At 44.8% G+C, this 13,630-nt stretch overlaps 1 protein-coding gene across 1 annotated transcript in view; it reads right to left on the reverse strand.

Moving 5' to 3' along the window:
- Positions 1-13,630, reverse strand: part of LOC118695650 (rho guanine nucleotide exchange factor 12) — an 82,760-nt gene that overhangs the window by 17,781 nt on the left and 51,349 nt on the right. Inside the window, 22 exon segments of the mRNA XM_054517067.1 lie at positions 8-30; positions 33-62; positions 65-91; positions 814-960; positions 1,656-1,810; positions 2,405-2,440; positions 2,741-2,847; positions 2,850-2,872; positions 3,259-3,303; positions 3,306-3,476; positions 4,351-4,392; positions 4,395-4,449; positions 5,135-5,249; positions 6,227-6,259; positions 6,939-7,076; positions 7,900-8,005; positions 8,127-8,169; positions 8,816-8,914; positions 9,647-9,757; positions 11,124-11,216; positions 11,853-11,924; positions 13,257-13,391. Coding sequence (XP_054373042.1) covers positions 8-30; positions 33-62; positions 65-91; positions 814-960; positions 1,656-1,810; positions 2,405-2,440; positions 2,741-2,847; positions 2,850-2,872; positions 3,259-3,303; positions 3,306-3,476; positions 4,351-4,392; positions 4,395-4,449; positions 5,135-5,249; positions 6,227-6,259; positions 6,939-7,076; positions 7,900-8,005; positions 8,127-8,169; positions 8,816-8,914; positions 9,647-9,757; positions 11,124-11,216; positions 11,853-11,924; positions 13,257-13,391 — 1,806 coding nt within the window.

Genomic DNA, 13,630 nt, shown 5'->3' on the forward strand with positions numbered 1-13,630 from the left:
ATTTTACCCAGGAGAGCAAATCTTCCCCATTTGGCCAATGACTGAAGTCTCGTTCCTTTTCGGACAGATTTCATCTGATCGTTCAGTGCAACTTAAGAAGAAGGAAAAAAAAGGTAAATTTTATTAATAGTGGTCAAAATGCTGGCTTAATTTTCAGCATTTAACATAAAAGCTATTCTAGGAGAAGATCAGATTTGAAATAATTTTAATTAGCTAATAAACAACATCCTGCAACTTAATCAATTTAAGATATCTAATGAAATGTGATGTAACTCCTTTGCACTTGTGTCTCACCTGGCTTCAAAGGACCCCTAAGAACCATTCCAAACTCATCTTTCTGAGGTTCAATGTAATTTTTCTATCAACAGGAATAATGCAGAAGCCAGAAAACCACACAACTGATGATTCAGTGGCTGAAATTCCTGTGTGAGCAGTCCTGTCCTAAACAACGAGGAAGGGCCACCCTTCAGAAACAAACAGACATCAATCTAATAAATCTGTTTTCTGTTTTTCTCTCTAGGAGCAGTTGTTCCCCCTCAAACCCTGGCCCAGAGAGCTCATTGCTCTTTTATCACAAGCATGAATCAACACAGAAAGGGGAACACTGGACACAACATTCCTTATCAAAATATCTTTGTGACTCAGAAATGGAGCCAAGTGTGAACAAAAGCAAGCCCAGGGCAGTGCTGAAGAATTCCTGAAGAATTCTGCTCCATCTCAAATATTGGGTGAAGCTGCCTCATGTTCCAGGGTTCCTTTGCTTCAATTTTTCAGCCACTGGAAGCCCAAACTGCAGCATCCAGCTGTTCCTACCATGCAGCCCAAGGATGTCCTCGAGGTTGGAGAAGATTTTCCTCTTGTCACTGGAGCTGAGGATGCCCTCCCTGGTGACCCTCTGGTAGAAGACGTTGTGCAGGACCTTCAGCGTGCGCACGTGGGCTCGCTCCGTGTAGAACAGCTCTGGGGACACAGGGAGAGCAGGATGGCACCTGGGCAGCCTCAGGGCAGCTCAGAGCAGGGCCCTCAGCAGCATTTTCCTCCCTGGTCCATATCCCAGGCCCTGCTGTGATTCCATGTTTGGAAAATTCCATCGTTTATCCCAAACCAACAGCTCTGAGCTCACAAATCCACACAAAGGCTTCTGCAGGAGCTGCAACTGGAATCTGCTCAAGTTTGGGAGCAGCTCCTCTCCCTCTTTCTCTTTCTTGATTTCCATCACCTGCTTGCCTAAAAACCAAGCTTTTCTTGTTTTCTTTTACAGAACATATTAAAAACCTGGCCTCTCCCTCCTCCTCCTGCAGGTTTTCCCAAGGAGATGGGAACTCAAAGGTGTTGTTGGGTGTGTGGGGGCTGCCATCCACGGACTCACTTAATATTTAATAACCACTTGATATTGTTTATTTGTCCTCTAAGGACTGGATCAATCTCACCTCAGCTTATTTCTCACTGGATCAATCTCACCTCAGGTTATTTCCAAGTAACAAGCACAGGTTTCACACCTAAGAACTCTTCAAACCAAAAGTTCTAGAATTCTCCAGCTATTATTTACAAAAAAAAAAACACCACTTAATTGTAAATTTTTAAGAACTTCAAAGCTCCAGGGGAAGGTTTTTCAGCTCTGAGCTTGGCCAGGTAGGACAGAACCCCCATCTCACCATTTATCACTTCCTGACGTTTGATTTCGTAGGGTTTGAGCCCCATCAGCACCTCCCTGCTCACAAGCTGCTGCCAGTTGGGAGGGTCCATGTCCATGTCAAAGTCATAGAGCTCATCCTCACTCTGCACATCTGCAAAGCCAACACTGTCCATCCTGACGGCGGGAGAAAAAAAGAGGGAGTTAATTCCCATTTCAGGGAAAAGCTGAGTACATCAATCAGCTTTATGAACACACTGTCCCTGCCAGCTGGGGCTGTTTGATGCCTGAACCTCTGGGCACATTCTCTAATTTTGCCCTTTCCAGATTGACTGTTCTGACAGTGTTTTCATAACCCTCCTTTTAATGGCACAGATCAAATCATTTGCAGTCAGACATCAAGGCAGTGAAAAGGGCAGGTTACAGTTTCTTGCCTCAGTCTATCTGCAGGTACAGAACCAACAGCAATACAGGTTGAAAAGGAAAATAGGGATCTCTCTACTCCCTAACCCAACTGCCATCCATTCAAATCAGTGGATACAGCAATCATTCCACTTCACTCACAGATCAAAGGGGTATTTTTGCATATGGCTCACTCCACCTGCCCTACAAATGGGCTGCCAGTGTCTGATTTCGTGTCTTCTTAAAGAGAAAGAGATCATGCAGACAACTGTGCTGCCTCAGAACAAAGAGCACTGCTGCATTCTGCTTCATAAGCATTTGAAATCCAAACAAATTCAGTCAAGTTCAAACATTTCTAAGCACACTCACTTGCGAAAAGGCTTCGGTGTTCCCATGTCAACCATCCTGCAAGGGAGGAAAGCAATCATTAGGGGGCTTGTGCCTGAATTTCTCCCTGCTCAGAACAACCTCAGAATGGTGGTCTGAGCTCCAAGGCAGAGCATCCTGTCCCCTCTCCTGACAGTTTTCTATCACAGCAGAGACAAAACCCAAAGTTTCCTAAATCTACCAACAATATTTAACACAAACAACGTCATTTATGCATTGACACTGTCACACTGACAAAGGTCACTCTACACTGATTTTCCAACCCATTCCAAGCCTTCCTGACTCTCTCCCAAGGCTCCCTCGAGCAGCCAGAGTTACCTCTCAGCCTCTCCCTCCTCCTCCTGCAGGTTTTTCAGAGGAGATGGGAACTCAAAGGTGTTGTTGGGAGTGCGGGGGGTGCCATCCATGGACTCACTGGCAGGCGGCGGGCTTCCCCAGGCTGCTTCACACCTGGACACAGGAGAAATGTGAAAGGTGAGGAACCCAGTTAGAGGGCACCAGAGAACCTCCCAGCCTCTCCAGAGCCTCCTGATTCCAGCTTCAGAGCTGGAGGAACTCGATTCCCAGGGCGGTAAGAACGAATCTCAGTGACAAAAGCTTCAGGTGGCACCTGCTGGGTTTTTCCTGTTGGATGATCCAATGCCACGCTGGCTGAACCCACTAACAACCACTGCAGCTCGTGGCAACATTCCCTAATTGAGGAAAGCTGATTAAGGTGAGGAAGAGCAGCTCTAATGACATCAAAGCGTTGCCTAATTAGCCCAGCTCGTTGCACCAGCGCTCTGCACATCCTGCTCACAGCCCACAACCTTTGACCACTCTTCATTCCACCCTACCTGTGTCACTGTCCTTGCTGCCCTCTGGAGAGGCAAAGGGCCCATTGCCAGGGGGGACATGGGTTGGCAGGGGGGTAGGGGGCAGGGGGCATCTGTGCCATCGCTGGAGGAGCCACTCTGGCGCGTCTTGCTGGACTCGGGGGGCTCTGGGCTCACAGAAGAGGCTGTGGGTGAGTGCTTGGGGTGCCTGGGCTTCTGCATCTCCATGGCCCTGCCAACTGGACAGAGAGACTCGTCACCCTGCTGAAAACACCCCTGCAGTGCTGAGAGAAGCAGCATTGCAGGGCCAACCAGGTCTGTGCGTCTTCGAAGCTGGGTTTTAACAAGAAGAAGTTTAAATGCACTCAATCCTGTTGGAAATCACTCAATCTTACTGAAAATCACTCAGTCCCACTGAAAATCACACAATCCTACTGAAAATCATTCAATCCTACTGAAAATCACTCAGACCTAATGAAAATAATTCAATCTTACTGAAAATCACTCAGTCCCACTGAAATTCATTCAATCCTACTGAAAATCACTCAGTCCACTGAAAACCAAATTCTACTGAAAATTCAATCCTACTGAAAATCACTCAGTCCTAATGAAAATCATTCAATTCTACTGAAAATCACTCAGTCCCACTGAAAATCACACAATTCTACTGAAAATCACTCAATTCCAATGAAAATCACTCAATTCTACTGAAAAATCACTCAGTCCCACTGAAAATCATTCAATCCTGCTGAAAATCACTCAGTCCTAATGAAAATCATTCAATTCTAATGAAAATCACTCAGTCTTGCTGAAAATCTCTCAGCTGAAAATCTCAAAATCACTCAGTCTTGCTGAAAATCACTCAGTCTTGCTGAAAATCACTCAACTACTGAAAAATCACTCAGTCCCAGCCCAAATCCAATTCCACGGCCCCTCAGGGTGAGACAGGGCTGGAAGGGAACTGGGAGAAACGGGGTCCAAATTGTGAGGACCGGGATTGGGTGAGGCAGGATGGGTGGGATGAGGTTTAGGGGGCAAACAGGGTTCCTGGCAGGGATTTTGGGAGGCAGCAGGGATTTTCTGTGGCTCTCAGGGGTGCCTGGGCTGACATACTTGCGCTGCTGTCGTGTCGGCTCGGTCTCCTTGGGGGCCCAGGATGTTGGGGAAGCCTCTCCTCTTCCCTTTCTCCTCTCCCTCTTTCTCTTCTTGATGCTTTGCTGCAGAAAAAGAAAAGCAAACTCAGCCCTCGCTGCTTCAAATCCAGCTGTTTACTGAGGTTTTAATTGGTTCTTTAAGGGAGAGGACACAAAGCTTGAAAAAGGCTTCACGCTGTTTCACCTTTTTTGGTTAGTGCAGAACTGCTTGAAACTCTCTTAATATTTCAAAGGAAGCTGAAATGTTGATGAAAATGAGCAGCTACTGTGACCAGATACACCCCCATGCTGTGGGAGACAAGGGATCACGCCCACAGGGACGAAGTTTTGGTGGAAATATTCATTATATAATTGGAAAAGTGGGGGTGGCAGGGAGAAGAACTCTCCTGCATCACGAACCAGGAGGGTTTGGGTGAGTTTCTCCAGAAAAAAGGGAAGTAAACAAGGCAACAGCTTTAATGAGACCCCCCTGTGGTCCAAGGCTGTGTTCTATGAAATATTCCTCGCCCAAAGTTTTAATAACACCAAAAACAAGGTGAATTCGGGGATAAAGGAAATAATTCCAAGTATTTCCAACTCATGCCTCTACCAACAGATGCAGAACCCCATTTCAACTCCCAGGTTTGCTGTGCAGCTCAGCAACCCCAGATCCTCTTGAAACACAAAAACCACACCCATTTTTCACTTTTTTCCTGCAAACCTGGGTTTGAATTGCACACAAACCCTGAGGCCGGCAGCAGTACCTTGATCTTTGGCAGGAACCCAATCCTGCCCCGCTTCTGCTCCAGGTTCCGAGGCTCTTTGACTTTCACTCCCAGGTGTTTCATGTAGGTGAGGATCACATATTGCATGGTGGAGCTGCCAAACACAGAAAAAACCAGGGAGCTTTAAGAGGAGGATATTGGGAAAATACGTTGAGTCAATAAAATTAAGGTCAAGTGCCAAGGTTCTGTTGAGAAGTTCATTTTTAAATTGAAGTGTTGAAATGAATGGAAATGAATTCTCACAGATAATGGGAAGGCTCAGCCAACAGCAGAATTTATCTTTTTTTATTTAAAAATTGGCTTGTTTTTATTATTATTATTATTATTATTATTATTATTATTATTATTATATTTTATTATTATTATTATTATTATTATTATTATTATTATTATTATTATTATTATTATTATTATTATTATTTTGTGGTGTAAATAAAGATGGAATATATGGATGGGGAGGCCCTGGCACAGGGTGCCCAGAGCAGCTGAGGCTGCCCCTGCATCCCTGGCAGTGCCCAAGGCCAGGCTGGAGCACCCTGGGACAGTGGAAGTTGTCCCTGCCCATGGCTGAGGTTGGAATTAAATCATCTTTAAGGTCCCTCCCAACCCAAATCATTCCACGATAAAAGGCACAGAAGCCCAGGAGGTGAAAATACAATTTTGAGAATTACACAGAAGGTCCTAAAATTCTACACTAAAACCATATTTGATGTCACATTATAGCTTTGAGTTATGGTAGAAATAAGCAGCAGTAAAAGGTGACTGCAAAAAGGAGGAAATGCTGCTCAGATAAAAACTGAACAGGACAAGGCACACACAGAAAATAAATGTTAGAGCAGAAATGTTAGAGCAGATTGAAGCAGTTACAACACAAAACAGAAATAAACACAAACTCTCAGTGACAGTAATTTTTAAGATGTGAAACACAGGCAGCAAACATCAGCAAAGAAGAGGCTGATGCTCAGAATTCCAATGATTTGTGCCAGGGGATTCAGGAGTTTGGAGAACAGCCGGGAGAGGGCTGTCGTGTTCCATCTGCACACACAGCCCGAGCTCCCCAGCTCCCATTACCTCTTGTCTTCCTCCAGAGGCTGAGATGTCATCCTAAAAACAAGAAAGGGTTTGAAAATGAAGCTCAAAACCCAATTAACACCCGGTCCCATCCACCCAGAGCATCAGTAGTTGTGTTGAAGTGTCCTTTAGAATGTTCAGCAGTCCCAGCAGGGGAAAAAAAATAAAATCAAGAATCAAAAGTGAAGGTTCAGCTGTGGAAATTGGATTCAGCCCACATTAAAAAGGAGAAAATGGGTTGTGAAGCTGTTGTTTCTGCAGGAAAAGGGCTCTGATCTAATAATGCACAGGCTGAGAACGGCAGCACTGCCTGCCATTTTCACAGCAGCCTCCTGGACAAAAGAACCTCACCTTCCCTCCTGAGCCTTCCATTCCCTCCTGAGCCTTCCTTCCCTTCCCCTTCCCTCCTTCCATTCCTCCTGAGCCTTCCATTCCCTCCTGAGCCTTCCATTCCCTCACCTTCCCTTCCTCCTGAGCCTTCCATTCCCTCACCTTCCTTCCTTCCCTTCCCTTCCTTCCCTTCCCTTCCCTTGCATTCCCTTCCTCCTTCCTTCCTTCCCTTCCCTTCCCTCCTGCCCCACCCCAACAAACACTCAGGGGCAGCAACGCCACCCAGTGACACCAAACCCCACTCCCCAATTCCTCCACCCCGCTTTTCCCAGCACCTTTAAGGTTATTTTTCCCCCCCATTGTCCTGTTTGGTGTCACTTACAGGACCTCCTCGATTTTGGCCAGGATCTGCTCTGCACAGCTCCTCTCCTTCTCCACGGCGTTGCGGTCGCGGAGCCGCTCTGCGTCCAGCCTGCTCAGCTCCCCCTCGGCCAGGGTCAGCCCCATGCTCCTCTTCTGCCTGCAACAGGGCACAGGGAGCATCACCTGCAGCTGGGCATTACTCAGGGTGTGTCACAGAGGGATTCTGGGGTGTGTTTGAAGGATCTGCGTGAGGGTTTTAGGTATGGAAAAGTTCATCGCTGAGCTTGGCACGGAGCTCAGCACTCCACATGGAAAAGCAAATTAATTATCAACTTCTACTCCATGACTGGGAGAGCTCACAGAATTATTCACAGAACTCACAGAATTCAGAGAACTCACAGAACTAAATTACAGAAATTACAGACTGACCAGGTTGGAAGAGACCTTCAAGACCATGGAGTCCAACCCAGCCCCAACCCCTCAACTCAACCCTGGCACCCAGTGCCACATCCAGGCTTTGTTAAACACACCCAGGGATGGGGACTCCATCATCTCCCTGGGCAGAACACCCTTTATCTGTAAAGACCCTTTCTGGAAAAAACTTTTTCCTAATATCCATTTCCCTTGGCCCAGCTTGAGCTTTGTAAAGGGGATTATTCCCTGCCCAAAGGAAAATAGGGACAGGAAAAAAAAAAAAAAAATATATAAGCTGATTATAAACACAATCAGGAAGAGAGATTTATACAACAACACCTAAGAAAAAATACTCTGGCATTTCCTCACACAGCTTCCAGGAATGAAGGATCCAAGCTCTAGGATTGCAGCTGATGATTTGATTATGGATTGGCCACAGGGCGTATTCCTGGTATGTTCCTATCCAATCCAAGAGGAATTTTATCTCCCTCAGGTTTCCCTGTGCTGGAACGCTGACTGAACTCAAATATGAATGAAAAGGAAACTCCACAGAGAGCTTTTGGTACCTGAAATCTTCCAGGTTCCTCTGGACCTCTGGACAGACTTTGTCCTGCATGGTCTGGATGAACTGGCGGTGCAGCTCTTCAGGGAGCAGCTCTGGCCTTCTCCTGTCTGGGAGGCAGAAAATTCACCAATTATTCCTCTGGGAACAGCCCCCACCTTCAATAAATGACTTCAATAAAGTCATTAATTAATGAATTAACCCACCCTCTGCCCTTCACTCCCACCCTACCTAATTCCAAGGAGATCTCCTCTGGAACTGGGACTTTCAGGTTCTGCAAAAGGAAAGAAAGGATGGGAGAACCCACAGAGAAACCAGCACCCCAATAAAACACACAAATCACTCCAGGAAATTCCCTCAAAAGCCAAAATCATCCAAGCTGAGCACCTGAGCAAACCATTTATTGCTGGTTTGAAAAGAGAAGACTCCCATGAATATATTAGCATTCACAGGATTATTTAAGATGCACATGTGGTACACAAAGCTCTGCTGCAGTTTCTGGGAGTTTAATTCATGACAGCAAAGAATTTTCTCAGCTTTCCAACAGAGACATAAAATTTCCCAATCCTTGGAACAGCCACATCAATACCCACAGCAATTATTAACTAAAAAAGCAACACAGAAGAGCCAGAACTTGCTGAAATAAATTATTTCTCCTATCAACAACAAATCCCCTGGGATTTGTTACCAGGCACCTGAGGCCATTCATTCCCTGGTAACATTTCAACAAAAATACTAAAAATTTTTATTACAGTTTTATATTTTTTGAAGTTATTTATTAACATTACTCCAATTTTGATTTTTTAAACTGTTTCTTTTGGGGGGCTTTAACCCCTTAGTTTTTCACAGTTCAGGTGAGTGGAGAAAGGTCAAAGTCACTTGCTAAATGGGTAAAAATGAGGAAAAGAAGAGGAACCTACTGCAGCCCTGTCCAGGAAAAACTGGTAAAACTCCAGGAAAACACGCCGGGTCTCTTTGGAGTTGGTTTGTTTGTACAGGTCTGTGTAAAGGTAGCACAGCTGTGGGGAACAGGAGGGCAAGAAATGAGGTGAAAACCATGAAAACTCCAAGTTTTCTTTCCAGTGTTTGAAGGAATTCAGCAGTGCTGGGTTGAAACCTTGCCCAGCTCCTCAGGGAGGTGCCCTGGAAATGGGGAGAGAGGGAAGGGGCTGGGAGAGGAGCACAGAGAGGGCAAAGCTTCCTGTAGACAGCTGATCCCACACCTTGGGTGGAATAGAGGCTTGCAGGAGGTGAATAATCATTTGTAAGCAGCAATGTTAAGGAAACAGTTCCTTTATCTGAAATGCTGGGAGAGGAGCCAGAGAGGGCAAAGCTTCCGTAGACAGCTGATCCCACACCTTGGGGTGGAATAGGCTTGCAGGAGATAAATAATTATTTGCAGGCAGCCAAATGTAAAAGGACAGTTATTTTTGTGTTTCTCTTTATCTGAAAGGGAAGGGGCTGGAAGAGGAGCACAGAGGGCAAATCCTCTCTGTAGACAGCTGATCCCACACCTTGGGGTGGAATAGAGGCTTGCAGGAGGTGAATAATCATTTGTAAGCAGCCAAATGTAAAGGGAACAATTCTCTTTGTGCTTCTCCCTTTATCTAAGGGGATAAATGTGGATTTTTCAGGCCCAGACCTGCACAGAGTCTGCATTTCCCTCCTTGCAGTGAGTGCTGCACAAGACCTGTAAATTCTGGTGCAGATCCCCAAATGTGAGGCAGGGAGACAATTCCAGAGCTTCTCACCAGTGCTGCAGGATCAAACTGGGACACGACGTGGTGCAGGAGCACAGCCAGGTGAGCCGGGCGGGACTTCAGGAGCTCGATGTTCTGGAAGCAGCTGCACTGCCCATTGATCTGCAGGCACAGGGAATTACATCTGAATTAGTCAGGAATGGGAGAAAGGACAGCTAAAATAATTCAGAGTGAGTATGTGGTAGCTGTGCTGCTGCGAGAAGAATTTGGAATTTAGGAAAAACTAAAGAAGGTGAAATAAATGATAAATAAAAATTTATCATTTATTTCACATTAATGATTTAAATTAATCATTTAAATTTAAATTTAATTATAACATTTATAATTTTATAATTTAAAATTAAATTTAAAATTAATTATAAAATTATAATTTGGATTTTAAAATTAATTATAAAATTTAAAATTCATTATAAAATTATAAATTTAAAATTTAAAATTAATTATAAAATTTAAAATTCATTACAAAATTATAAATTTAAAATTTAAAATTCATTATAAAATTTAAAATTATTATAAAATTATAAATTTAAAATTTAAAATTATTATAAAATTTAAAATTCATTATAAATTATAAATTTAAAATTTAAAATTATTAAAAATAATATAATTTAATTATATATAATTTAAAAAATTAATACATTGAGGTTTGAAGAAGAAAGAAAAATAACAGACTCAAAGATGGATATTGTCATAAACTCCCCAAATACTTCTATTTGGAAAGATCAGCAACAATAGGAATTCTCAAATTCTTATTTCACCATACAAGGAGTACTCAGCAGTTTAGGAATAGGGGAGGAGAATTCTGGTTGGTGGGGAAAAAAAAGGCTAAAAGTCATTCCCATGTGTCAGAGTTCAGGACTTCCCTCTGGCTGTCCTGGATTGCCAGGACCCTGCCAGGGGGCTCAGAGACCCTGGCACAGAGCCCAAGACCCCCCTGTGCCTTTGATTGTGACCCATGGAAAAAGTTACCAACCTTAGATGAAGATCTGCAAGCCACTAAAGTCTAAGTAGAATAATAATTAGTTTGTTATGGGGTGAAAAAGAGATTTTTGGGGTTTTTAGAATGGGGGTTCAGGGGGCAAGATGGAGGGATCTGGGTGTGTCCAGCCTTTCTCCTCTTCTCCTTGGCCTCCATCTTCTGCTGTGCTGGCGGCACTGGGATTGGTTTAGAGTAGAAGCTCACTGTCTAACACAGGTGATGGGTATTGGGAAGTTATGGTCAATATTGTACAGGCAGTTTTTAGTATAAAAAGATAACACAGCCCTGAGGGTGTCAGTGTGCCTCTGTCTGACCTGCTGAATGAACCTCGGCTGGACAGGAGAAAGAATTTTATAGATAAGAAACAATGAACAACCTTGAGACTGAGAACTGAAGAGCTCTGACTCCTTCTTTGACTGCTGGGCTGGGGAAAAGAGACTTTTTAACACATCTGGGGTCACTGTGAGCAGCTGAAGCCCCAGCACTCACCTGCTCCTGCTCAGTGTCAAAATCATCATCCTCTGCTCCGATGATCTGCGTCCCCACTCGGGACAGGGGGCTGCCAACACTGCACTGCGAGTCCTGAAGAGAAGGAGAAAAGCACAACCATGGCACTGTCCCCCACAGGGAAACTTGGAGATGTTCTGATCATTTCAACTCTGCAAAAACTCCACCTTGGACGCCCCTCCCAAAAATCCCAACATTCCCAAATATCAAATCAGGTGCATCAAGAGCAGCTGCAAGCAGCAGCGCATGTGCCCAGGGCCATCCCTGCACAGAGGGGAAACGTGGCTTTGGGAGGAGGGCAAGGAGAACCCAGGAGTGGAGTCATGCCAAGGGTGAGGATGTGCTCAGACAGCTCTGCACTTCCTGCTGAGCTCCACTCATGGCCCTGCTGGAAATGGCAGCCCCCAAATGAGTGAATATCCTAAAAAAGAAGAGGGCTGGACTCAAGGATAAAGCATGTGCAGCTGCTGTCCTTGTTGCAGGCCCAGCTGTTTCACTGCTGATCAGGTATTTCTCACCTCTAAATGGCCCTGGTCTTAAGCTCCATAAACATTTACTCAGCTAATTAACTTTCCCTGCACCACTCTAATTGAATTTATTTTCTAAAGCAAAGTTCAGGCATGCTCCATTTAGAAAGTGGGGGAGAGCAGCAAGATTTTAATGGGACTGCTAGAGGAGGTGCTGTTGTGACATTTGATGTTTTGTACTCACAGTGTCCTGAAGCTCAGCCTTTTCTGGGCTCTCATCTGGATAAATCCTCTCCTTCAGGCCACTGCGAGGGCTCTGGAAAGAGGGAAGTTCAGTTCTGGTAAGTATCAGCAGATGCAGGGAAGGGAGAACTGCACTGGGCACTTTGGCAGCCACAACAGCCAAAAACTTCTCCTTTCTCACAGGAAAAGGAGGTGTGAAAAACCAGAGTAAAATCTGTGTCCTACATGCACAGTAAAAAAAAAAAAAAACCCCAAAACTTGAGTGAATGCAGAAGTTTTGGGTCAGAAATGTGGTGACAGCAAAGCTGTAAAATCCCCAGGCCTGGCTTTTTCCCTGCTCTCCCCACCTTTTCTCACAGTTCAGCTCTCTTCTCCCATCTGCCAGCAATGCTCTTGCTCAGGAAGCCCAGCAGAGCCTTATTTGCAAGACCCTCGTGCTGCTGGCTCACCTTCAGTGTGCCCAAAGGTTTTTCCAGCCAGGCCACTGCTCAGGCTGCTGCTTTCCAGCCTGGCTTTTTCCCATCTGCAGAACTCTTTCCACTTTCAAAGGTTTCCTTCACCCTGATCCTTAATTTTCTCAGAGCTGGATGGAAAAGCTGGAATGTTTGGTGTGCCAATCACCTGCACTGATCAAATTCCACCCCAAAACTGATGATTATTATTATATGATTATTATACAGCATGATGATTATTAGGAAGATAATTATGAATTTTGTCGTTGCGTTTATTAAACACAAACACTGAGTGGGATCTGGTCAGATTTGCAATGTTTCAAAACAGAGCTGTGGATGCCTCCATCTCACCCACCTCCCTTCCACTTCCACCTGCTGGGACAAATTTATCTCCCACATCCTTAAGTTAATCAACAAACTTAGGCCAAATCCAAGCAGGAGAGTCTCAATTCCCCTGCACTAATCAGAGAGTGACTTAATTAAGGATTAGGCACCAAGGGAGAGCACACAGATGGGTAACTCTGGAGTGCACACACCAAGAGCCTTGGCTGGAGGCAGGAGCTGGAGATGATCTGGTAGAGGGAAGGATCTTTCAGGGCAAGCTGCCTGGATCTGAGTCACGGTGCTGCAGTTGGAATGTTCCCTTCAAAGATGCTCTAATTGGCAAATGAGTTTAGAGAAACATGCTGGCATCCATCTTTGTCTGGTTACAGGGATTAATGCCAGGACAATCTAATCCTGGATAAAAACCCCAAATTTATTCTCTCCCAGTCTCTATCACCAGTCCAATAGAACAGGGAAATTTTTTCCCTATGAAAATCTTTTCATAGAGAAAAGGTTTTGGTGGGGATTGAGGAGCCTCAACACACAGGACAACACACACAGAGCACCTGCCAAGGACACCCAAATGCAAAAGGGAGAGAAGCAAAGCCCTGGAGCTGGCCCAGACTCACATCAGCAATGTCACTGTTGGGTCTGGAGGGGCTGTCACCACTGAAATCCAGTTTGCTGCCACTGTCCCCACTCTCTGCCTCCCCCTCGCTGATCTGCAGCGACTCTGACACAGACCTGGAGGACAGGACTCCATCCTGCAAAGATGAAAGCAGAATATTGCAAGAGATCATCCTTATAAATCAACTCCTTCAAAAGCCAGGCAGCTCACATTACTCATAAAACCTTAATTTATCTAGAAAAGGCTGCAGTGCTTTTCTAAGAGAAAACAACCACACCAAATTTTCAGCACTTTTAACACAGGGGAAAAGGGAAAACTGAAACAGCCTAAATTTATTTTTTTTTTCAAAAGTGAAAACAAAATTGTTTAAAAGCT

This window comes from Molothrus ater, chromosome 22 (assembly GCF_012460135.2).
Source record: "Molothrus ater isolate BHLD 08-10-18 breed brown headed cowbird chromosome 22, BPBGC_Mater_1.1, whole genome shotgun sequence".
In the NCBI taxonomy this organism is placed as follows: domain Eukaryota; kingdom Metazoa; phylum Chordata; class Aves; order Passeriformes; family Icteridae; genus Molothrus; species Molothrus ater.